Here is a 26,803-nt window from a genome sequence, read left to right as displayed (position 1 = left end):
ACTTTTTTAAAAGGTCTGTTTTTTAAGGTCTGTGGTCGGAAATGTCAATTCTGAAAGATATAACGTTATTTGTTCTATGAAAGACATTGACAAAGACGGACATTACAGTTTTAGTTAATTTTTTTTTTTGTAATGCCTCGTTTTTAGTTCTTATTTCAGTTAACGACAATGTTTTTTCCCACTTAGTTTTTGTTATTTCGTTCATTTTCATTAACGATTATAACCTTGGTCTCAAGTGACCACTTGTGAAGAGAACAAATCAGACCTTAACGGAGAGTGATAATTGGACAATTCATAAAGTGGTCAGAAACACAACTCCAAGTGAAAGCTAATTTTGTGTCTGCTGGATTTGTGAAAATGTGAAAGTGTGCTAAAACATTTGTCATAACAACTTGATAGATGATAATACTGTACATCACGTAAAGTGTTTTCTGCTTGGTCCGCTGCCCCCCAAAGTGGCCATAAAATTCACTTTGTTCAGCTTTGAGGCTGATCATTTGTTCAGTTTCATCCTAAATTAGAAGAAATTTTTTACAGCAGAAACACTTCTAGAAGCTGTCTGAAATAACTTTCTGTCTCATTCGAAAAATCACAGCATCTTATGCAATTTGGAAATTACAGTTGTCATTATTGCACTGTCAATAGTTTTTCGATATTTGTTCAGCACTAAGTACATTGTCATTACTGAAAGATGAGGAGGGAATGGCATGGATGGGAAAAGTAATGACATCTGAATGGGAGGCTCAGCACAAAACTAAATGTACAAAATGTTGCGTTTTGGAGAAGCATAACAAAGATGCATGTATTTTACTTAAATGTATATTCACAGGGTGCAGTGTTTACAGAATCAGAAAGGCTTTCCAATTAATTCTTTGTATTACGGACCTTTCTATAATGTTTTTACACTTATGCTGGCACATCCAAGGGATCCATCCATATAAACTAGTGTCCATCAAATTGTTTAACAGCAGTAAAAACAACTCTTCCCTTCTTCATCACCTTTTCATCATCAGATGTCTCCCTCACTAAGCACAGTGCTGTGCTGTACTTGGCTCGATAATGTTCAACAGTCCAGAACCGGGGCAATTTCTAAGCTCAGGAGGCAAGAGTTTCTGTCAATCCAGCAGCATTTGATGGGGATAAAACTGTATTAGATGAGGCTTGTATTCCACCGGCACAGTCTCTAAAACGAATGTGAAACCAGCCATAAAAAATTCCAATTACTTAATGCCATTTAAATCTCTTCTCAAAACGGTGGAAAGCAAGATATTTAGAGCTGTAGCCTCCGGGCTGTGGCCACCCCTTGTTGCAATATTTTAATTCATTATGAAGAATATTTTCCTTTCTTGTTTCACCTAGATAACAATGTAGGAATCATTTTGTTCAGTCCTTTATGTAATTGGTACAACTCTAGCAAATAGTAATATTATGTAATTAATTCTATTCAGCAATCATATGTTTTACTGCATAAAACATTTTCATTTGAAAATCAGGATTACATTATATAATAGACACTATTCATGTTATGTAAATATTTAAATAGCATATGTACCAAGCTACACAGGACTTATAGAAATGGCAGCTGTTGTAAAGTCAAATCCCAAGGACATTTTTATTTATTAATTTATAAGGGCAACACACATTAATCAATATTTCTCTAAATGTGCCAGTATTAGCCAGCTGGTTAATATTCAACTGCAATCCTGCGAGATGTTTTGAAACCAATGAGGTGATGGCCATAAAGATGCCATAAAAACAGCAACAATTTCTCAAGAAAAAAAATCCTTGCAGAGCAACAGGAAACAGCACAACATTAGAACAATATCCACTATTCGGTACATGTCAAGCCAAGCACTAGAACCATTTTTTGACACATGCAGAGCAGCAATAATTGATAATCATAATGTTGATCTTGATGTTAAAAGGGTTAGGTAGTTACAATTTAGTAGAATGCTATCATACAGCTAACACATAAGCCATGCAGCACAGAGCTGTAAGATACAACAGGCTGTTCTCATTCACTGTTCTTACTTATACCTACAAAAAGTAATGCACGCCACGTAAGCGGGGCGATGCAAGGCTGTCTCAAGGAGGAAGTCAGGCGATATAGTATAAAGAGTGACAAAGTGTAGGGAGAAGTTTGGCATGGATGGGTCAAAGAAACAGGACTTTCACCCAGGAGACCACTCTTTTTTTCGTCCCTTGTGAAACCAAAAGTCAACCATGACTTATTACTTTTGTAACATAACATAACTTAACCACACCACATACCTAAGTTACATAACAAACATTTTTATTTTAACCTCAACCATGATCGTTCGTGTTGCCTGACATTCGTAGGATAACCCACGAAAAATGGTGCTTTTTGTAAGATATCATGCAAACCATTGTATGCGGATACGTTTGACACAATTAGAGAACATCCTACCACATTGTTAAATAAAGTACTAGTAAATACAGCATACAAACCATGCGAAGCTGACCATCTGGCAACAGACAAAGGACATGGGACAAGTTAGCAGAAAGTTAGCAGTATTGACAAAATCAGTAGGCGATTTGAGAGGGAATGACAAGGGACACCATCCCCCTTGTTTGACAAATAACCAAAGTACGTCCACCTTGTTTACCTGCCATCCCTCTCCATTCCCCCTGTTGTGAAACAATCCGATCATGATTGTTTTGTGGTTCATACCCTATCATCTACTGGCTTGACCTTTTGTGAGTTGATTCTGCTCAGAGAAGCAGGAAGCAGGGTTCAGTTCTCAATGTTCTTAAGGTTAAAGAGACACACAAGCATATGCACATTTTCTAACAATCGCTCCATTCATATTAATTGGTTCATGCAGATAAATCTTCAGGAAGGAAAACAGTGTAACAATTTCTGATACAAATTTCTGATACCAATTAAAATAGATGAGAGAGACTTTGTTCAGAGAGGAATGTAACAGATTCGCAACACCCCCGAGGTCTAATAAGCGGACTGTATTACGGACCCAGACACCGTTCTATCCAGATCCGGATCTATAACAACACAAAAAAAACTGCTCCGCCCATCGTCATGTGTTTTGTATAAGCTTAGTTTTAGCTGCACACGATCAGTAGAAAAAGTGAAATAACAATTATTTTTATTTAGATTATTTTTGGGTTCATTGTAGACCTTTATTTCATAGGACAGATGAAAACATAAAATGGGAGAGAGAGAGGGGGAATGACACGCAGCAAAGGGTCGCAGGTCGGAGTTGAACCCTCGGCCGCTGCATCGAGGAGTAAACCTCTACATGTGGGCGCATGCTCTACAAGGTGTTCTACCCAGGCGCCCAGTGAAATAACAAATTTTGTGTATGGATGATGTGGCTCATTGGGAGCCATAGAAGTTAAACCAGAGACCTCAAACTGAACCTTGCTGAGCCCCACTGATGCTGTCTTCCTGAATGCCAACTTAGGCTGAACAATTAGGATGTTAGCAAAAGCTGCACCAAATCTAGAGGCATTAAAATAGAGCTTTAATGCTGCAATGAGAATGTGATAGTTACTGTGCTGTACGTAGTTCTGAGAGCAGCCTAAAATGCTCACAGATTGATTCATAAAAAGCAAAACTGAATTACGAAAACTCTCAGTCAAAGTTTAAATAAGAATGAAAGTTTGGAAGTACCTGCTGGGATTCAAGGGATCCAGACTACTTAATCATTTCAGCTGTGTGTCACTGTTGTGCACAAGAGGCAAGAGTTGTCAGTTGTTTCCCCTTCAAACACTAGAGCTGAAGGACAATGTTATCACTGCTCCAGTTTCCATGATTGGCACATTGTTACTTGAACTACAGGTTTTACGTGATCCTTTATGTAGGATTGGTGAATGTGAAAGCCTGAAGGCCCAGACAACTTATTCAAAACAGACTTTTAAAAGTGTGCCATTGCTAGGCTAAAAATAAGGTTTTTGTAAATTCCTGAAAAGTCTACTATTCTGAGATGTTCCAAAGTTTGCGACTGCGGTATAATCAGAAGTGGGTAGAGTTTGCCAGAAATGTACTCAAGTAAAAGTACTGTTACTTTATAACAAGTAAAAGTAGTCATCAGAATAACAACTTGGGTAAGAGTATAAAAACTAAATGAGAAGTGACAAACGTTATGAGTATGTATGTATGTTAGTTTAATTATATAGGTATATGATATTGTTTTAACCACTTGGCTAAAGATAAAGAATTGGACAAACACCTGGTAAATTTGCAATGAAAGGTCAAGTTTTCATCCTCTGATTGAGTTAGTTAGATATACGTATACCAGGACAACATTCTCAATTGTATCTCTTAAGTTTGATCATATAATTACTAAATATTACATCAATATTATATTATGAATTTTAGTAATTTTCATATTTTATTGACCCATCTGTCCACTGTCTTCTGCCTGTAGACTTTGTCATTCTGTTCCTCCTTTGCTTTCATCCTTACTACGATGGTAGCTAGAGGACTCACTTAAACATTAGTCTCAAATAGCCAAATCTATCTCCACAGCTCTGTGCACCCATTATTATTCTGCTATAGGGAAAATGCTCTGGCTTGTTTGTATTTCTTTGAACCTATCGCTATTGTCTTGGGTGGCGCTAAACCCCGGATGCAGAAACGGTGCCATTGCAAAATAAATTGCGGAATGGGAGGCAGGCTTATACCCACAGTCTACATCCAGTGAGTCACACAACTTACAAATTATTAACAACATGTTACAGTAGCCTTATAGTTTAAATTTTTCCAGAACCAATTTAGTACAACAAACAAATCAAGTCCTACAGTCTACAGTATGAGGGTAGTTCAGTTATCATGGCGCAACGAATATCAAGCAGGAGTTACCTGGCATTTTTAAAGAAAGTGCCAGAATTGGGAGATAATGATCTGACCTAAAGATGAATAGTATAGGTCATATGTAGGTCAACTGTAACATGTTGATAATCATTTTCTTGAGTAAGTAGTGTGACTCACCAAATGTAGGCTGTGGGTATAAGCCTGCCTCCCCTTCCGCAATCTATTTTGCAAGGGCACTGTTTCTGCATCTGGGGTTTAGCGCCACCCAAGACAAGTCTGTTGAATAAGGTGTGTGGTATTTTGTCCTGTATATAATTGTGATCCAGAAGAATTTCTTCTCTTCATCATGCTATATGAATGACCATGCCCAATTCAATGCTAAAAACCATTGCATAGACGCAAACCATCATCTGATTTGGATCTTGTTGTAGCTTCATCCATTATTCTACAGAGTTCTGAAGGGGTGTGGCTACCTCAACAAAAAGCCACAGTAGCTCAATAACCATCTGTTACACCCAAGTGGCAACTTCTGGGCCTAAAAAGTATTGATGTCCAAATGAGGCTTCACGAACCATTAGTTGTATTTGTTGAACCAACTAGATGGTGCTCTTGTTTAAAAGAAAAAGGGTCAAGGACTGGTAAAACCGTGTGCTTTCAACCCTTTGTTAAACAGAGAGCACCATCTGTTTGGCTCAGAAAATAAAGAATATGCTTCACAAAGCTTCTACACACTATTACTACTAAAAAGCCAAGAAGTCAATGTGGAAGTGCCTTAAACCTGCGTTCTATCTAATTTCCAGCAGGGGGTGACTGTAGTGGCTCCAAAAAACAAGTCAAATTGCATAGAAGTCTATGAGTAAATTTCCCTATTTCTGTATTTATGTCATGTCATAAAACCATTACTAGCTAGTGCTAGTAGTAAGTGGTAACTTAAGGGAAAGTCTGCCAATTTTCAACCAGCTTTCTCTGTGTACTGCCGTACATGCAGATGAACGGTGCCAGTGGCCGGAGGTCCCCATTTACCCGCTGGCAAAGTTTCATTCCATTATTTTTACAGTCTATGGTTACACCACTACAGCTGTGTACAAGTATTGATTTTTCTCCCAAAATGTACAAGAGTAAGGGTAAAAAGTATGCTGAATTCAAACTACTCTTAGAAGTACAATTCAAAAAAGTTACATCCAAAGTGTCCCATTACTTTCCACATCTGAAGTTAAGGGGCACACCACATAATTCCTGCTCATGAATGGGGGATTCTCATTGTCCATGCCCATCATGCTTAGCCATGAACAGGGTGATGGTTCTTTATGTGGCTGTCATAATGGAAGCTACAGGTCAGCTGCGGCCTTTCAGTGATATTTCAGTAAAATTGCAGTACGCCGAGCAATACTTAACCACATAATGGCTACAGTGTCACATGTCATGGGCCTTTGCTCCTCTGTTACAGTACGTAAGGACTGAAAGCAAGCTCTCGAGGCCACAATTACTGGCTATTAGCTGAGCTGAAAAGCCTGTTGAACTCACGGCTTCTATACTGGAAAACATACTATAGTGTATTGATCATAGCTCAGACAACAACAGGACCATACCAGCTCATTTTAAAATGTCAGGCTTCTTTCAGGAGCTTGACATTTCCAGCAGGAGCAAGGACAAATCATGTGTGCAGTTGAGCAAGCAGAAAGAAATGTACTGGAAACAGGAATTTATTATTTCTTAATAGTGTCAGTGGTAGAGAAAAGCTTGTGTGGATTTAAGCTAGCAGCAAACTTTTACTGGATGGGCTCTGACATTAAAAAAGCACTTACGATTATCAGCTAGCTTCCCTCATCAGAATGCTTCAACGTAAAGTGACAAAATTTTCTAATCCTAGCACCTTTGCTACAATGGCATTCCTAGAATTTATTTCAAGATTAACGTTGGGTCAGAGACACAAAAGTTCAGATATATTATATATCAAAGATATTGAGCTTTTATAACAGCAGTTGACAAAACAATCTATATTCAATGTCTTCTTACTTGCTTTTCATGGAGATGTTGAATCTTTCCATTACTCCGAAAACACTGACTGTATGTACAGTCCATGTAGGCTTAAAAGTTGAGACTAATTTAATAATATAATATAATATAATATATATATAATAATATAAAAACATTTCAGGTGACTTTGTTATTACAGAGTAAAAGCACAATAGAAGCAATCAGTTATCTCAATAATTTAAAGAAGACCAGAAATTCAGGGGTACACAAACGGAGACAGAAATGTTATCAAAAAGTCACAAATTAAATAAAATGAAACTATTGCAGTTTGTTTTTATATTATGTTTAACCAACGCTGAATGGCATGGCCTGTGTTGCACCTGAAGATATTTTAATATTAAGACAAACATACTTACAAAATAACATATAAACAATAGAAGCATAATAACTATACAATAAGCATATGTATAGAATGATTATAAAATGTATTGTGTATGTTATGTAATGAATAATATAACATAGGGGCAATTTTTGCATAATGAGTAGCTACTTACTTTTGTTATCATACTTAAGTACTTACTTACTTACCTGTAATTAGGGCCACAATGTCACATTTATACTTTTCCTTAAGTAAAGGATCTGTTGCCAAAAGTAATGAATTAATTAGCAATAAAACACCTCCTTGCTCAATTCAAGACGCTAGGTTGTGCTGCTGCTACAACCTTACGTGGTATGGTACGACCTGTAGCTTATGGTGGCTAATATTAGCTCATGTTAGCAAACTTTACCATAGATATTACTGTGTACGAGTTAGTTAGCCGACTTTATGAATATTGTGTGCCGATGCAACTGCTGCAGTAGGTTTGAGTATGTGGCATCATCCCATAATTTTCATTTGTGCAACATTTCCCTTCATGTTGGCTGTTGTGTACTCATATCCAGGCGTGATTGTCTTAATTCCCAGATACATGAAGGCTCTCTGCAGTGCTGGCTTCATGTTTGCATGAGCTATACGTTATCAAAGTTATCTCAAGGGGAGACTAACACAAACCAGAGGCCTAAGGTAGCGGCATTTTCAGCACAACTTTCCTCTTCCTAATGCATTCATCCATTACAGTTAGATTGAGGGGATGTTTTATTGCAGCCAGGAGATAGTCAAGGGTATAGACACATACACAGAAAAATGTCACGGCCCATTTAATCCTCTACAATACAGCTGCAGAGTCTAAAAGTGAGGAGCAGCCAGTAAGAGGCCATTAGGGATTTTGCTTATATAACCATAATCAAATTCTCAGCAGCACCCAGATGTTTAGGCTGAATCAATGGGGCAGGAGACCATTTGCCATGACCTTGTCTGTATTTGTCCAGAGAGAGAAAAAAAAAGCCTCAAGAAGTCAGCAGTGATAATGAATAATGTTTTAGCAAATGTTTGCAGCTGTAAAAAGAAATCCAGAACATGAAATAGTTTAATGGTTGTGGACAGGAAAGATGCAGCCTGGAGTAATGATTTATTTGTTTTGTCAGCTCTTTCTTTGAACTGAGAAAATATGTAGAATATTAAAACTGAAACTGACAAATCTCTTCCAAAGCTTAAAGAAGCCTAAGCCTCCTATGTCTCCTCTCCCACTCTTTTCTCCCTCTCCCCTGCTTCCACTCTGATTAATGCTATGGCCTCACACTATCATCTGGAGCTAAGCAGGCCACTCGACAAATTGCCTTTTGCAGCCTGAAGGGGCGGGAAGAAACTTTTATCTCCCTGTGATAAGCATGGGCATAGGTTTCTCTGGACTCTGGCTTTATTCCTATGAATTAAAATGAATTAGCCAGTCTATGCAGACAACCTGAAATCAATTAGACCCAGACAGCGAGCAGCGCACAGCGAAAGCATCACTAGGCTAAAGAATTTCGCTCCCAATCCCAGGCAGCCAATTATAATAGTGTAATGAACTGTAGCACAAGTTGTTGGAGAAGTAGAACTTTTTATTGAAAAACAGTTTCTTTTGTTTGAGCTGTGGTGACTAATTGGCATAAGGCAAATACTGAGGTTGGACTCATATGATCTTTGTTGCATGTCAGATAAATGTCCTTTTGGTGAAATATGTGCGATAAATTGGCCCGTAACAAATAGCAAACACATGTAGGGTCCAAACAAGAAGCTCATACTTAACATCAAGGATGTCATAAGAAACATTTCTGTATACTATACCTTAATTCACCACTTTTAACTCATTCGAAATAAAATACAAAATACGTTGGTTCTTGTTGTCCTTAAAATTACTCATATTAGTGTTTTCTAACCTGATGGAGGTACACAGCTTTTTTTTTGCCCCAGGGCCTCGAAGGTTTAAATAAAAAAATTATAGAAATTAACATAGAAATAATGAGCCCTTTTAAAAGCCAATATGAAACAAACACCACATGATAAAAGTTAAAGGTGCAATATGTAATACCGACAGCTAGCGTTTAAAATGGTTACTGCAGTCCAAATTCAAAATACTGGAGAGAGTCGTCTCACCCGGCCATCCTCCCCAGACTCGAAGTTCACGGGTTTGCAAGGTTGACAACGCTGAACCCAATGTCCCACAATGTCAGTGTTAGCTAGATGCTAGTCTCGCATTGCCAGACATCACTCCACAGCGCAGCGGAGTAGCTAAATGCTGCTATGTTGTCGGTCATAAAAGCCCTTGCTCTCGAGGAGCTCTGTACACAGCTCAAAGTCAACCTTTACCAGCTGAACGTAACAACAACAACCGCTAAAAAAACACGGCAACCTCACAGTCCTTTGTACCCGACTGACAGCCACCCTTTCTTGGCATAAAATTACTATTTAATTAAAGTACGCGACCCCGCAGCCGTCTGTACCCAGGTCCATAGTCAAAGTTTGTTGGCTACGGCCGCTGAACAGAAGTGGGGGATGAATTTCAGCAAGGGGGAGATTTTCGGTTCTACTACTTTCCAGACCCCGTTATGTACTGTATAAAAAATTAAATAAACATATAGCCTTTCTTCCATATGATTATAACTTTGTCTAAGTTTAAGTGTAGCTAAATACGAACATTTGTTGTAATATGTTGTAAAATAATTTACTAAAAGCAGCTTGTCTATACAGTGTAGATTACACATTATTGTATTATTGTATTCAGTTTGCAACGAAGTGGGAATCAACCAGTCCTTCCAGAAAAATCCTTGATTATGCGGCACGTTTTCTTAAAAAATGCAATGAATGCAATGAAATTGCGGGAACTTGCAAAAATTGCAGAGAACTTGCAAAAATTGCGGGAACTTGCAAAAACTGCGGTTTGATGAAAAAGTGATTTCCCCACCCATCCCCAACACCTTGCTTTTCGATGATGTTAACGTCGCGTAATTACGTCACTTCATAACGTTCCCATGGCAACAGGGGAAAATGGCTGCTCTTGTGTGAAGTAAACGCAACATTTTTCAACTTTCTGCTAAGATATATGTGACGTTTTTTGCAACGAAAATGCGGGGACTATGAAATCATGCAAGCTCCGCATATTTTGCACGGAAATCAGCAATTTATGCGGCAAAAGTGCAGCATATTTGAAAAAATGCGGCCCCCGCATAAATATGCGGACTTTGGCTGATTATGCATTGAATTATGCGATCGCATAATCACGTTTTTCTGCAGGGACTGATCATCTTACTGTCCAACATAAAACAGTGAAGCTGGCGATGGTAACGTTAGGCACAAAAATATTCCATAACGTAACATACCATACATTGCAGAGCGTAAGCTATGTCCCAATTCAACAATTCAGGCTACACGGTTGTTTTGCGAAAGTTAAATCGCATGTTTCCAGTATGAGGAAGTCAAACTCTTTGTCATATGCCTGTCACAGTGGTTGTAACGTTAACCAGCCGTGACCCGCTTGCCGGTCCTCCAGTAACGTTAGCAGTTAGCATGTGTTAGCATTTCTTTTATTGATTAACATAATTAACATATTGATTAACATAATTTATGATTAACGGAACTGTGTCCACACTTGGACACTTTTTGGCTAATGTTCTATCAGAATATCTGTTTAAATGGGAATATAAATATAAATAAATATATATAATATAAATATTATATAAATGTCAGATAATTTAATTGTATTAAACCTTTCAACTTCTTACTAACAATATATTGTTTTTACCATTTACTTTAGCTTTTACTTTATAAGAGCCGGCTAAAGTAAGCTAACACCGGTGAATTAGCCTTGCGCTACCCTTGGCCATACTCGGACACCCCTATCTCCCCGCTGTAAAAACTCACTGTTTTATCGGGGTATTAACCGCATTAAAAAGTTGCCCAAATTAACATCAATGCTGTCAACACATCCGGGGCCGTACTTAGAAAAATACATGCTTCAACAACTCTAAATGATGCAGTAAAGCTCCTTAATTTCCACTCTGAACGTAAAGTTATACCGCCACCTGAGCGTTTACATTTACATGTCATCTACGAAAATACACACGTAGATTGTTAGATGTGTGTAAATTAATTCTATCTGCACTTCGGGGGCAATCGCAGGAAAAGCACAGCGAAAAGACAGAAAACTGCATCAGACCGGATATGTCCGGATATGGACAATAGCTGCGAACGGTGTCCGAACATGGACACAATTGCGTTAACAAACTAATGCGAGCACACAAATGCTGAAATTACTGAAAATGCCCATCCCTACTAGTAGCCGTGATAAATAAGCGTAAAGCTCAATGCTGACAGCTGTTCAGGAGGAATTTAGCCAACTCGATATCCTTTTGGGCTCTAAACTGTCTCCATCTTTCAAATACTCTGGTTATGTTATGTAACTGTTGAAAGAGATGCCAAGTTTTTTTTTAGGTCGGGTATAGTTAATCTATCTCTGTTAATCCAGTTGCGTTTACCATGGCGGCAACACGTTGTTTTTGCGTGTTTGCATTTCATGTCAGTGGACAACAATACACAGGCCAAACCAAAAACAGACATTTCGCACTGGAATGGAAATTTCAATCAAAGGAGAAAATACTGGCATTAGCATTGTTGTCAGAGTTAATAGTATTTCAACTTAGCGTGTTCCCTTAATATCTGATGACATACTGTGGTCGTTTTACTGTGTGTAGTGTGTTCTAACAATAGAGTGAAAAATTGTAATTTCCCCCCTGGGGATCAAGTTATTATTATTATTATTATTATTATTATTATTTTTGAATTAATACAGTAACTATATTACATATTGGAGGAAGAATCAAGGTAAATTTTGAGATTTAAAGGTGAAAAATGGACAAAGATGGCAGAATTCTACAGAGAGATGAAAGCTGGCATGATTTACTCAGCTTAATTTACTCAAAGATTCCTATCTTCATAATATTAACATGTATGAGATAACATACATGTTAGCGTTGTGGCATGTTACTTTCATATCAGATCTACTGTACAGTTTTACCCAGAGTCTGCCTAAAGGTTAGACGATCAGGTCCATGACTGATGTGAATCCCTGCAGGGGAAACTGAGTCTGCAAATGAATGCGTAATATCGTTTAAACAGCAGGTGTGAGTGTAACCGCAGCAGTACAACCTCCAGTCCTCTCCTGCTGACCGCTGAGCAGCTTGCTCGGGCAGTTGAAGGCTTTCTCGGGGGCACCTCAGCTTCTTTATGGTAGTTTTTGAAGGAACATTTCTTACTCAGGACACACACACACACCACACACACACACACACACACACACACACACACACACACACACACATGTGCATACAGCATTCACACACTCCCTTGTGTATATATTTACTTATACATATATACTTATATATATACATCATGTATATACAGTACATTTACTACATTCCTGTTTGCATTCAGTTTATTCATTTGTAATCACTGTATATGACTATTTTAAATCTTTAAATTTTTTCATGTATTTTAACTTGCAATACTATATGTTTAGATTCTCATTTCGTTTTTACTTAAGTGATCGTCTTTTTTATATACACTATGCGTACACAGAGCCTGAGCATTTCAATGCCATTGCTTCTCTTGAGTTGTTGTGCATATGATAAATAAAGAATTTTAACTTTTTTTCTACCACAAGCCTCCTGACAGTTCCCAAAGGTCCAAATCTATCTTGGATTGGCACACACAAAATGTCCTTCACTCTCCAGTCTTTCTTGCCTTTCTGGGGTTTTCTACTTATTTATTTATCACTGCTCCGGAGATTCAATATCAAATGAACCCTCTGTTCACTGCAGCAAGACAGATGGCACTGAGAGATAAAGCCAATTACTCTTGGCTGTCCGTTAAAGCAGCAACCGCAGAGACTTAGCAGTGGAGAGAAACTCCAGGGAATGCAAATGGGAATCCTGGCGTCTCCTTTAATGAAAGAATGCATAGTGAATAGAGCTCACAATACCTTCTGCAGCAGTTAGTTAAATCTCCATGTCCTGAAATTAAATGTGTACCCTGTTGGGATGCTGATTGCTCAATCATTTATAGCATTTACGGTATCACACCTCTAGGTTGTCTCTGTCTTTTAAGAAAGATACCGTATTAGCCCATGTTATTAGAAGAGGCAGGCCTCTTTATCGTAATAGAGTAATTAACCTGCAGGTCTTAATTGTTTTTCCTGTCTTTGTTAAGGATGATCCCTGCCTCCAGCAAAGCTTTCTTGGTGACCAATCTGGTGTCGGGGACCCGCTACGATTTGTGTGTGCTGGCCGCCTGGGATGACACCGCCACCACACTCACGGCAACCAACGTCGTGGGCTGCACCAATTTCTTCACCCAGGACAACTACCAGCAGTGCCAGTCTCTGCCCAGCCAGCTGCTAGGCGGCACCATGATCCTGGTGGTGGGGGGCATCATCGTAGCCACCCTGCTCGTGTTCATCGTCATCCTCATGGTGCGCTACAAAGCTGCAGACACTGAACCCCCAGTGGGAAAACTGACCGTCAGTGACACACACTCTCAGACCAATGGGGGTCACATGCTCCAGTGTCGGCCTCAGCCTGAGCCAAAGGTTAAGGCCAAAGTGACTCTGCAGGACGAGGTGGTGCAGTTCAAGTGTGGCTCCCTTCAAAGCAGCCTCACCTCCTCTTCCTCATCCTCAGGCTCCATGGCGGGGGGCTCGTACAGCCCCAACAGCACACTTGCCAACATTTTGAGATCAGCTCCCTCCAAGCCCCGGACCAACCTGGACCACCTGCTCGGGGCCTTCACCTCGCTGGAGCTGCGGGCGTTACAGGGACGCGACCCAGGAGCCTCTAGTAGCGCTGCCATGACAGCAGGGAAACCCCACACAGACAGGGAGCCGCTGCTGGGCCGGACACTGGACTCCAGCCTCAGCCGGCTCCTCATGCTACCTGTGGACTCCAAGCCAAAAAGGAGCCAGTCCTTCGATATGGGAGACATAACAGCCACCGGGGCCACTCAGCTGTGCAACAAACCACGCAGGATCAGCAGTATCTGGACTAAGAGGAGCCTGTCTGTTAATGGCATGCTGCTGCAGTGTGAGGAGGAGGGGGACACGGGAGGGAGCAAGGGGACAAATGACAACGCTGACTGGGTGATGGAGAGTACTGTCTAGGAAAGATGGAGGACTGTCACACTGTCAAACACTGCCCAAAGGGACGGCCCACAGCCATGCCAAGACAGGCCCGCTGGTCTAAGAGCCTTTGTCCTGCATGAAGCACACTCATATTCATCCTTTCCACTCTATCACTCAGACTCAAGTGGGACAAGACGAGGGGTTTTCACACTCATAGCTAAATACAGACTTTCGGAATAAGACCTTTGGATTGTTTTGCCTCACACTTTGTACAGAGATGGATTAAAATGGCTGGTCAGCCATTAAGAGCCGAAGGGAAATGAAAGAGCAGTGCCGTCTGTTATAGAAATATGGGATCACCATGGACTGCTATTATACTGTATACATTTAAAGTATGTAATGAAATTAAAGTTTTATATTTTTTATTTTGCTGGTCAAACACATGATCCACTCGTCTCTGCCTTGACACAAAAGCAAGGTATGACCAGTGGTTACACTATAAATCTTCTACTGTAAATTCAACCTCATTTTGGTTACCCACTGATGCAGTTTAACCATCTCTGACTGAATGGTGAAGTATATATACATAGATGTGATGCTTTGATTCATGAAGATTTAAGAAAAAAGATTTATTGACAAAGCTGTATGTGAATATATTTACTTTCTATACGGAGTATATATTTGAGGGGTCACTCAATAATTCTGTATGCTTATTATATCACATTTTATGTGATTGCATAGATTATAAACCCATCATCTCCTAAACTTTGGCTGCAATGTATGTGAAAACTCAGTTAATTGTTTCAAAAAATGCCAAATTATTAAAGTGGAAAGTGGCGCAATGCGTAGGATTTTCCAAAACAATTAGGCCTGTTTAGATTATGTACATTTGGTCCAATAGGAAAATAAATGTTTTTATGGGTAATTTTAAAGATGCACTCCCTATTTTGTTACATCACCTCATAACACCCCAAAACCAAACATTTGCCCCCAGTTTGCTGAAATTACCTACGCATTCAGGGCAATATTGGATGCTATAACAAAATCAGGATGTATATTTTATGAGGATAATTCTGGTTCATTACAACTTAAAGGAACACGCCGACTTATTGGGAATTTAGCTTATTCACCGTAACAACCAGAGTTATACAAGTCGATACATACCCTTCTCATCTCCGTGCGTGCTGTAAAGCTGTCTGACGGCTCCAGCATTAGCTTAGCCTAGCACAGATCCTGCAGGTAACTGGTTCCAACTAGCCTACTGCTCCGAATTGTGACAAAAGTGACAAAGTAACGCCAACATGTTCCTATTTACATGTTGTGATTTGTAGAGTCACAGCGTGTACAAAAAACAACGTAACAGTGGAGGATTTGGAGGACCACAATGGAAAATAAATTTGTAACTTTCTTTAGTTACAAACAAACAAACAAAAGTTTCGTTATCCTCGACAGTTCTGATAAATGTACAATGTCACTGTGTTGGCATTTTGTTATGCATTTATTTCTGTTACTGTCTAATAAATCAATCAATCAATCAAAAACATGAGACACCGCCATCTTCTATCCGTAAACAAACCGGGAACTATATTCTCAGACAGACTTGCTGTGAGCATATCACTCCGCCCAAGTACTATATTCTTCCGCCTGAGAATATAGCTCCCGGTTTGTTTACAGTTAGAAGATGGCTGTGTCTCATGTTACGTTGTTTTTTGTACACGCTGTGACTCTACACAACATGTAAATAGGAACATGTTGGCGTTATTTTGTCACTTATTCGGAGCAGTAGGATTACTGGAACCAGTCACCTGCATGTTCTGTGAGGGGCTGATGCTGCTGGAGCCGTCAGACAGCTTTACAGCACGCACGGAGATGAGAAGGGTATGTATCGACTTGTCTAACTCTGGGGGTTATGGTGAATAAGCTAAATTCCCAATAAGTCGGCATTTTCCTTTAAGTCATTAGTTATTAGGTATTAAATTATTTTGTAGTTTTAGACAGCAATTCTATGAGTAATAATAACACTGGACTCACCAAAGTCATTGTTGAAATCTGGAAACACAACCACATCACCATAATGAAGCAAGAAATGCGCAGCAGCCAGACCATCAGATAAATAGTTTGTCCACATTATTTACACCAACATTTTCCAACCCCTAAGACTACTGGACCACAGAACATTTGCTATCAGGCTGCAGGCAAACTAAACTAAAACTTGATTAAAAAGACACAAACTGAGTAATGAGTAGTACTTATATATATTTATAGCCTGTCATGGGCTATTTAAGTTAACTTGAACTTGGGTCAGTCATTTCTGCAGTTTTCCTCATCACTCCCTGCCACACCACCAACAACATTATACTGATTCTGCACCAAAATAGGTCCTTGTTTTGTGAGGTAACAGTCCATCATCATAGCATATCACCATTAAGCAGGACATGAAATCTGTGTGAAGACACCTGAGTGTTGCTGAGAGGTGTATCTGTATTGTTTTAATTTAGTAAGTAACCACAATGCAATACAGACCACATTGGGGTGTCCTTGTAGATTATTGTAAAAATAGGACGACAGTGTCAATAAGCGCTATGTTTCCTTCGGACCAGAATTTCCCTATTACATACTACATTCATTTAGGGGATGGATCAGTCTCTTTAAAAGTACACAGGTCCAATCACTAAGTATACCAAGGTTGTAAGTTACTTACATCTTTCAAAAAGTCCCAGAAGTCACTTTGTACGGATACAAATTTTTCAAATGGTCACATTTTGGAAATGTGTTCTTCTTATACACCGGTCAATGTTCATAGAATTCCTATTAAACCATCTGCAGGAGATTAGGGTTTAATAAGGGTTTAATAAGTAAAAGTAAGAATGAACCTAATGAAAGTTAATTTTCCAGAAAGTTGTTATTAAACAACATGAAGTTGTTTGCTTTTATTGTCTGGTGTTGCATGTTTCTGCTGAACTGACCCATGAGACAGTTTAGTCCAGTGTATACACCCATGCTGTCATTTCTCACGTTTTGTGAATGATTTTTTTTTTTGTGGTATTGCTGATATGACTGCGTGTGTACAGTGTCTATATATATATATATATTGGATTTTTTTTTTGTACCATACTTCAGTGGGATTATGTGTGGCAGTTGAACTTTACAGTAGAAGCGGAGGGGAGGAGCAGCAGCTCCACTGTTACAGTGCAACTGTGCACATTTTCTTACCTGGAGCTGTAAAAAATGTGTTAAAATTTGTTGTTTTTGCTACTAAGATAAAACTAAACATTTCCTGAGACAGCCATGTGTTATCAGATCATTTCATATATGACTGCAGCAGTTGGGTTGTATGGGGACTGCAAATCTCTGTAATAAAAATGAAGATATAAATTTAAAACAAAAGTGATCATAAACGTGAGACCCACATGGTAGAAGTGCAAAATAAAAAAGGTGATGAAAGTGGATTGGAATTACAAAATACCAATTGCATGTTAATTAAAACATTATACTAAATTTTATCTATTCATTTAAAAAAATTGACTAAAATTGTTTACATTCCGTGGTTTAACAACAAAACCTAAATGCTACCTAATGCTAGCACTAACTAAGTTAACCTCTTGCTGCAAGTATAAATCCAGCTATTTGTCTGCGATTATTACCGTAAGTGTGGAACAAATCATTTTCATCCAACCGCTTATGAATTCATTGAGTCACTGATATTTCTTAACATCACCTCAATTCCACATTTCATTTAGGCAGTTTTATGATTCACATTCATTTTGATCACCTCAACTTTTGTCATTTTATATTACATTTAGCTTCCCCGTACTAATGCCGTGCTTGACGTAGATATGATTTTGTATTATTTTATGGGGTTGGTCGGGCCATTGCTTTAATCAAATTCCAATCACTTAATTTAATAAGTGACCATCTTTAGATTTCTCCACACATCAGAGCTGCTCAGCACAACCAGAGCTGTGTGTTGAGCCACAAACTGCAGCTCTGGCCCTAAGGCTATTAATGTATTGTTCATCCCACCTTCCTTCCACTCTGTTGATCACCCTGGCACCTGTCAGTCATCCTGATGAGCTGTCAACTTGCCTGATGCTTGACTCAGCATCTGTAAAGCCCCCAGTGGCACAGAGGAACTAAAATCTGCAATTTAAGAAATCCTGCTTTGGTTTGTGATTGACTCTTTTTGTCCTCAGCATCACTGAAAAGCCAGGGGATTTAGACAGATGTATTATTATTATTTTTATATATGCCAGGCTAGCTGTTTCCCACTGCTTTCAGGTTAAGCTAGGCTAAGCAGGTACTGACTCCAGCTTTGTACACATGGATGAGAGTGGTAGTCATTTTCTCATTTCACTCTCAGAAAGAAATCAATTAAGCATATTTCCCAAAACTTTAAACTATTCATCTTACATGTTGGACACAATGTTATTGTTAGTGATCGTAATATAGCCAGAACTATGGAAATAAAACCAAAGTTGGAATAACCAGAAAGTATAGAATATCTATACAACGTACAGTATAACAGTGAAGCCTATGGCCATTACACTTTGGTTTGAGAAATCTAAGTGTTTTGCTGATGTCATCCTGAGGTGAAGATCATTAAACTTCTAATGCTCACATGTTGCATGAGCAATAAAAAAATGGATTAGAGGTCAAAAGAGGGCTCGACGAGGTCACCCAACTTAATCCCAAATTCAGAGCGGCCGTTGCAGGAATTAGCTGCACGTCATAATGTGTCTGTGGAGAAGATAGTGCCAGTAAACTGCTTTTCACAGCACCTTTAGTGTAAGGGAAAGGTAAAAGGGCTTTATTAGGCAAGACCATTATTTGTGACCCTGCAGCCTGCCTCTGCAACTTCCAGCTTTTCAACAAGGCAATTATCGGATAATTGTGCCGATATTTTATTATTGTCAACAAACCTTGTGTGCCGACCCAAACCAGCAATTAAGTATCCTACTAACTAATATTGCGTGTATATCAAAGCCTGATATATATTTATATATCTGTCCCAAAGAGCTCCATTGTTGTCCAAAAACTATTACCAACAGAGTCTCACTCCCAGCATGTCAAAACAACTGATGCTTGCTAAGGTGCCTTTGGCGTTAATTACTGACGCAAAAAGTCTTCTTTACATTGGTGTTATTTTTCCATGCGCTTGGTCAGGGCACTTGGCGTCACTTTTTGCTGCTCTGGGTTGGGACCGATTTGCCATAATTTTTTTCAACGTGCAGGGTAAAACCACCTAGTTAGGTTTAGGAAAAGATCGTGGGTGAGGTTACAAAATGTATGTTTCATTGGCAGGCAGGACTAGCCTGGCTCCGCCCTCCTACATACTTCCGCTCAATTTTCATTTTCCTTCATTACACCGTCTGGGTTTGCGGTATATTCTTGGGTTTTCTCCGGCCAAATCTTTGGCGGTCCAATCAACGAACAGAGGGAGTGGCTGAGAATGATGACGTTGAGGTTGTGCGCTACTTTGAGTTGTAGTTCCATAATGGCAGCAGAGAAAGATGCGAGCAAAGCCATTCGGTCTGTTGTGGCAACGCTGCCGAATATCCAGAAGTGAAAAGCCGAGCAAGAACAATCTTTGCTGAGTTTTGTTGGTGGCCATGATGTTGTGGCCCTCCTCCCCACGGGATTCGGGAAAAGTTTGATTTTCCAGCTCACTCCGTTAGTGGTGAAGGAGTTAGCTAAGGCGAACGCTAGCGATGATAAGCCAACGTCACGTCCAAACATTAGCGATTGGTTATGGCAGATCCAGATGGGCTCTGGTCAGATCCAATAGTTTTAAACTTCAACACAGTACCCGCCTTCAAGGAAGTTAACGTCAATGGAAAGTGGCCAGACTCTCTGTACAAATGAAATGTACGAGCCTGGTAGAACCAGGCTAAGGCAGGACAAGAACGGGACACAAACCCCGATGTCCTGGGTGAAAGTCCTGTGTTGTTTGACACATTCACCACCTACGTCTTTACGAGTCTTTCATACATACCGTTGTAGCTGTTAAAGGGTAACTACCGTTTTTTTCAACCTGGACCCTATATTCCTCTGTTTTTTTATCTAAGTGACTGGTGGGAACAAGAATCTTTGATATTGGTCCAGTATTAACCGAGATCGCTGCAGTCAGCAGCGGCGAAACAAGCTACAAGTTAATAAGGCAATTTGCTCAGCTTGTATATACCTTCACAAAAGTGCTTGTTTTGCTACTGACAGGCTCAGATTAATATTCGAAGTGTCTGACAACATTATGGAAAGGATTTCTAAGGAGGTCGACCTTTCTGTTAAAGAGTAAGATCCTTTTTTTAAACATAAAAACGTCCGAGAAATTATCATATTCTTTGCAAATATGAACATATTTATTGTACAGACAAACATGAAAATGTAACGAGTCTCTGGAGATTGGACTCCATTGAAACCAAATGTCATAAAGGTTTAGTGAAACCCAAACATATCCCCCAATGGAGTCCAGACACTGGTGGTGGTGATGAAGGTGCACAGGAACCATCGACAGCCAAGCGCTGACGATACCCGAGGCCGTGCGTGACCACCGGTGGCAGCAGGGGAGGAGGCGGGACGCACTCTATTCCTGAAACGACAACTGACAACCACAGGGGAGAGAGCAGATTTAAAACAGGATGTCATGCTGTGATAGGCTTGTGACAAATGGCCGACTCTGATTGGTTTAACTAACAACGACACAGCTGGATCTGATTGACAACTGACAAGTAATATACCATCACAACTCTAGTTTTGGTTGAAATAAACACATAGTTTACTTATTTACATGTGAAAATGTTGGATCTATACACACTAAAAGTATTGCTTTTTTAAATGGAGTCTGGTGGGTTTAGCACTAGCAACTTCAGAGCTGTTTCTGGTTAAACTAGGGTGACCAGACTTCAGGTTTGACCAGGACAGTCCCAATTTTGAATTGAGTGTCCCTAGTCCCGACAAAAGCCTTTTGGAACGCTAAAATGTCCCGGTTTACAACAGGAGCGGCGTCAGCCGATTTTGCCGGGGCTTCAGCCCCGATTGTTTGAGTGTAGCCCCAAATGTAACTTTGTCCAGTTTATTTTTCCGAGGCGAATAGAACGGGCAGCTACGTGCGGGGTGCGACCGTGCTGTATTTGTTGCTATCACCTAGCAACCGTCTCTACGTGAGGAAAGCTGTGAAAGGGTTTTTCGGAGGAATCATAGCCAAATCAGTCTAATACATTGATGCCATCAACACAAAGTTTAGGAGCGCAATATAATGATTTAGTTTTCAGTTCCTGTGACCTGACGTTTCCAGTCTATGGTTCAGACTCAACACAAGGAATTTTGTTAATTTGACAGGAAAAAAACACTTATTAGTAAATGAGGAGCCTGAGATCAAAATAATGAAGTTACTGTCTGTGTCTGACCTGGGCTGGCACATTAACACACACGTTAAACAGCGTGTGGTGCAAACTGTCCCAGTTTTAGTTTCGGGAAATCTGGTCACCCTAGGATAAACAGAAAAGTCTCAAAGAGGTTTTAAAGGTCTATCTCTGAAGGGGTCCTTTCCATAATGTTGTCAGACACTTAGAATATTAATCTGAGTTTGTCAGTGGCAAAACGAGCACGTTTGTGAAGGTAAATACCAGCTGGACAATTATTAATTTACATTAGCTTGTTTCGCCACTGCCGACTGAAGCAATCTCGCTTAATACTGGACCAGTGTCAAAGATTGTTGTTCCTATCAGTAACTTAGACACAAAAAAATAGGAAAATAGGGTCCAGGTCCAGACAAAAATGGTAGTTACCCTTTAATACTACGTCATCTAACAGCGCCGTGGTCGAGCTACTGCTATGCCCAGTGTGTTCCATACAGACGCTAAAGGGTGATTTTTGCGTCGGTATCTGACACTGAGACCCACTGACCAAGTATCAGTATATGACGAGTTGGGAATCAGAACGGGTTGTAAAAACACATCAATGAGCCACACTGTTACACTTGGTGACATGTTCCTTCATTATCATGAAGACACACATTTTACTCCAAATCTTTTTATTGGTTTTCAATGACAATACAGAATAAAACATCATAAACAGTATACAGTAAGATATTGTCCATTACTTAACCCCTAACATGGTAAAAAAAAAAAAAAAAAAAAAAAGAATTCCCTTACAAAGATCCTCCTAATAAGTGAAAATTATGTATCATTGCCATTTATAGGTGCACAAGATAAACCCTTAATGTAATTTAAAAAGGGACCCCAGGTCTTGTAAAATTACGTAAGTGAACCAGAGAGTGAATATCGTAATTTTTCAAGTCCAATACAGCAAAAAATGTCCTGTATCCACCTTTCATGTGTTGGGGGAGAGGCATGCCTCCACTTAAGAAGGATGGCCCGTCTAGCCAAGATTGTAGTAAAAGCAATGATTTTACAATCTCGGGCAGCCAAATCAGGCAAAGGGGAAACCCCAAATAAGGCTATAATAGGATCAGGGTCAATATTAGTGTTGATAGCTTTTTTAAACGTCTGAAATACATTAGACCAATAGGCCACCAGCTGCGGGCAAGTCCAAAACATGTGTAGATGGTTGGCAGGAGAGAGCTTACAACGGTTGCAGGCATCACTCTTGTCTGAAAAGATTTTTGCCAATTTGGCATTAGTTAAGTGCACTCGGAATAATATTTTACATTGCATTAAGCCATGCCTCGCACATATGGAAGAGGTATGCACCTGGTTCAAGATGTTATGCCATAGATCCTCTTGCTCCCAGGTATCTTTAAGAGTTGCATTAGTGTCAGAATTAATAGAATTTATTAAGTTATAAATGACTGAAATTAAATGCCTGTGGTTGGCATTTAAAGCAAGAAAGAGATCAATTTTTGATTCAGGGGGACGATTGGGAAAGTAGGGGAACTGCTTTTGTACAAAGTGTCTGATTTGAAAGAACCGGAATAAGTGATGGCTGGGTAGGTTATACTTTTTAGATAAGGAAGAGAAAGAGACAAATACTCCCTCGTCATAAAGGCCACTAATATTGCGAAGGCCATTAGATGACCAGAGACGAAATGCAGGGTCGGAACTAGATGGGGGGAAAAAGTAGTTATTGAGGATGGGCATATACGTGGAGCCTCTATGTAAACCGTAATGTTTCCTAAATTGGACCCAAATTTTAAGAGAGCTAGTGACTACTGGATTATCTGAAACTCTGTTTACAACTAAGGGAAGCTGAGAGCAGACAACTGAATAGAGAGTGCTTTTCACTGATGACGTTTCTGTATGCACCCATGGAGGACTGTCAGAGTAGATATCTTTATTCCAAAAAAGAGAAGACACACATTTTAACCATTTATTTATGTCCACATGAAGAAAAATGGTACAGGGACACAAATATTACAGATGCAGTACAATACATACATAAACTCATGGACCAGTGGCATGCAGCAGGTCTTCACAATATCACTTAATCCGCGATATGTGGCGACTGCCAATAATAGCAGATATGGCACAGTACTTTGCAAGCTGTTTAGCCCTCTTTTTGGCCATCCCAAGTTTTTGTAGCCCTGTTACTACCAACCTGTGTGTGTGTCCCAGGCTACCAAATATGAAAACGAGTAGTCTGCACCTATAGGCTAGCTCTGACATGGTGTTTAGGAGTGGTTGGTATTTAAATACCTTGGTGTAGAAAGCCTCCTCCATGCTGGAATCAAAGGTGCAGCCTACCTCCAAAATGTACACCTCACTGGACTCCCCATTGATAATAACAACATCTGGTGCATTGGCAACTAGATGTAAAAAAGTACTAGGGTTACTATTGCAGTGCTGAAACATGGATGGTTTTACCTGAGAATGTTTGTACATTCTTACTGAGGGTGGAAAATGGTTTGATATGTCTTTCACTATGAGGTCTACTATTCTTTCATGATGTGCTGTATAGATGTTCTTTGTAGGCATGGCAGCCATTTAGTTTGTGTGACAGTGTTTCAGTGATATGTTTTGATCTGATTTTATTAGGATCCCCATTAGCTGATGCAGAACATCAGCTACTCAGTGATATGTCCTGAGGTGTGATGCAAGCAATGAGGGACCTGAGTTGTGGGAAACCAGATAGAGATGTTGAGTCTGGTAGGGAAGACTTGTAATCTGGCTTTTACTGTAAATGTTATAATGTCCTCATTGAGTGCAGTGTTCTTGAGGAATGAGTGAGACAAAGTGATCAGCAAAGGGAAGACATGCAAGTTTTCCCTGAAGTTTCAGTCCAGTCCAGTCCAGTGTTGTTGTTGTTGTTGATGTGGGTTTAAGTCCATAAGAGTTTGCTGGGCACCTGCAGATGTTAGCAGGTGGCTGTGACCACCATATGTGGCTGTTGTCTTGACAGCAGTGAGAGGGTCAGTTATAATGTCCTCTGAGACCATCACAGTCCCAGAGTCAGACCGCACCCACTCCAGTGACACTCCTGTTTGGATGCAGAGGTCATTCAGATCTGGCCAGTGTGACCAGACACCAAAACCAATAGAGCGGGTATAAAGTTTTCCACTGTTTTTTCTTTTGAATCCTAGGAACACACACACACACACACACACAAACACACACACACACACACACACAAAATAGTTTAACTCAATCCTACATTCCGTCCTGCTGCCCCAAATGCTTATTAGAGCACCAAATGAGGATTATTCTGCCGCTTAAAATAGTTCCCAACAAATGCACTATTTCCTCCTGTTTGAGTAATATTAGATAAATGAAATTACTGAGCCTTTTGTGCACAAGATAATTATTTATACACCAAAGTTATTATCGTCGAGAGATCACGTGACCGGCGAATGGCATTGCTGCTCGAGGCTAAAGCTCCTCGCCCCATCTCCGCATTTTCATTGAAAACCAGGTCTATTCTTTTTTATTCAATGTCAATCCTTTCATTTGTCACCACGATAACTTAGTGGAATGCCTGCAGGAGTGAAAAAGCAGGCCTCGCTGCCATTTAACCGAGCACAGAAGTCTGCCAACTCTGCTAACATGGCGACGGCTAGTGGGGATTCTGATGCTAACGTGGACCTACGCATGGAGCAGGCTATGACCAGGGTCCTGGAAAAGCAACAAAGCAGGCTTCAATCAGCGGTCCGCATTGCAGTAAAGGAAGCATTAGCAGAAATTGACACCTAGCTACAACACATCAGGACAGAGCTTGAGAGGCAGGGAACTACAGTAAAATACCTAATACAGCGACTACACAAGGCGCAGGACAATAGACGGATGAGAAACACGGTGAAAGCCTGCACTGATGACCAGAGGAAATTTGAGTTAAGGTTGTGTATCATTGGACTGAAAGAGGGCAGCGAAAAAGATTACCCAGTTTGATTTTTGTAAAACCAGTTGCCAAAATGGATCCCCTCCTTACGGAACAGGGCTACCATCGAAATTGACAGAGCACACAGAATCTACGGCAAGAGGATAACAACGCGCACGTTGATTCTCAGGTGTCTGAGATACCAGGACCGTCAGGCAATTATCCAGGGGGTGAGACCCGATTCGTGATTAAGCCTGACTTTCACCATCCAACAGCGCCAGAAATTTATAGGAGTGCAGCGCAAGCTGCATGCTAAAGGCATCCCAAACTTTCTTATTTATCCCGCAACTCTGAGAGTAAACCACGGAGGGAGAATGCTCTTCAGTTAACCTGTGACTTTAGACAGGATGGGCAGTTTTAAGCTGGAGTTTTTGTGCAAGCTGCGCTCTTCTGGCAGAGAGGGAAGGGGATCTGCGGTGTCGGAGGGCTAGGGGATTTATTTTATTTTTCTATCTAAAAGCCCTGATCACATTCACACAGTTACACACATTGACACCTGGAAGCTGCCCAGCACAACCACAGTCTGATCTGCTGGCCACTGAGCAGCTCCACTGGAGCGGTTGGGGTTAAGGGCCTTGCTCAAGGGCACCTCAGTGGTATTAATGAGGGAGGGACAAGTGCTGCTCTTTCACTTTCCCCACCCAGATTTTATCCTGTTGGTTTGGGGATTGAACCGACAACCTCCCGGTCACAAGCTCTCTTCTAACCTCTAAGCCACCACTGCCACAGAGAGAAAATTGCTCTTTCTCAAAGAATATTCACTAATTATAGGGGGAGACTTGAATGCAGTACTAGATTTAAATCAAGATAGATCAGGGGTCAACCACACAAAAGACCAAAAACACATATCGGACATGTTCAATGCAGTTGTGGAATCCCACCATCTTACAGATATATGGAGGATGCACAATCCTACTAGCAAGGATTACACCTTTTTTTCCACCTCACCCACTCCCGCATCGATTATTTGTTGTGCTCCAGTGAACTTAAGGCAATGTTCCACACAATAGCAATAGAACCAGCAATCATGTCTGATCACAATGCACTGATAACCACATTCCATTGTTATATGTTTGGAGAAAGATCTAGAAGGTGGCAATTTAATAATTTCCTTTTGCAAAACACAGATTTTGATACAGAGTTTAGAGCCAAACTGGCGGACTTTATATCAATCAAT

At 40.1% G+C, this 26,803-nt stretch overlaps 1 protein-coding gene across 5 annotated transcripts in view; it reads left to right on the top strand.

Annotated features, from left to right (window-relative positions):
- Positions 1 to 15,233, top strand: part of lrfn2b (leucine rich repeat and fibronectin type III domain containing 2b) — a 199,085-nt gene extending 183,852 nt beyond the window's left edge. For all 5 annotated transcript variants that reach the window (XM_039782565.1, XM_039782564.1, XM_039782563.1 and 2 more), the window contains one exon: positions 13,395 to 15,233. In XM_039782565.1, coding sequence (XP_039638499.1) covers positions 13,395 to 14,340 — 946 coding nt within the window. In that variant the 3' untranslated portion in view covers positions 14,341 to 15,233. The remainder of the gene's footprint in view (positions 1 to 13,394) is intronic.
- Positions 15,234 to 26,803: the final 11,570 nt, after the last annotated feature.

Source organism: Perca fluviatilis, chromosome 18 (assembly GCF_010015445.1).
Source record: "Perca fluviatilis chromosome 18, GENO_Pfluv_1.0, whole genome shotgun sequence".
In the NCBI taxonomy this organism is placed as follows: Eukaryota; Metazoa; Chordata; class Actinopteri; order Perciformes; family Percidae; genus Perca; species Perca fluviatilis.
Note: the sequence above shows the minus strand (reverse complement) of the source record. Positions and strands in the feature narration are given on the sequence as shown.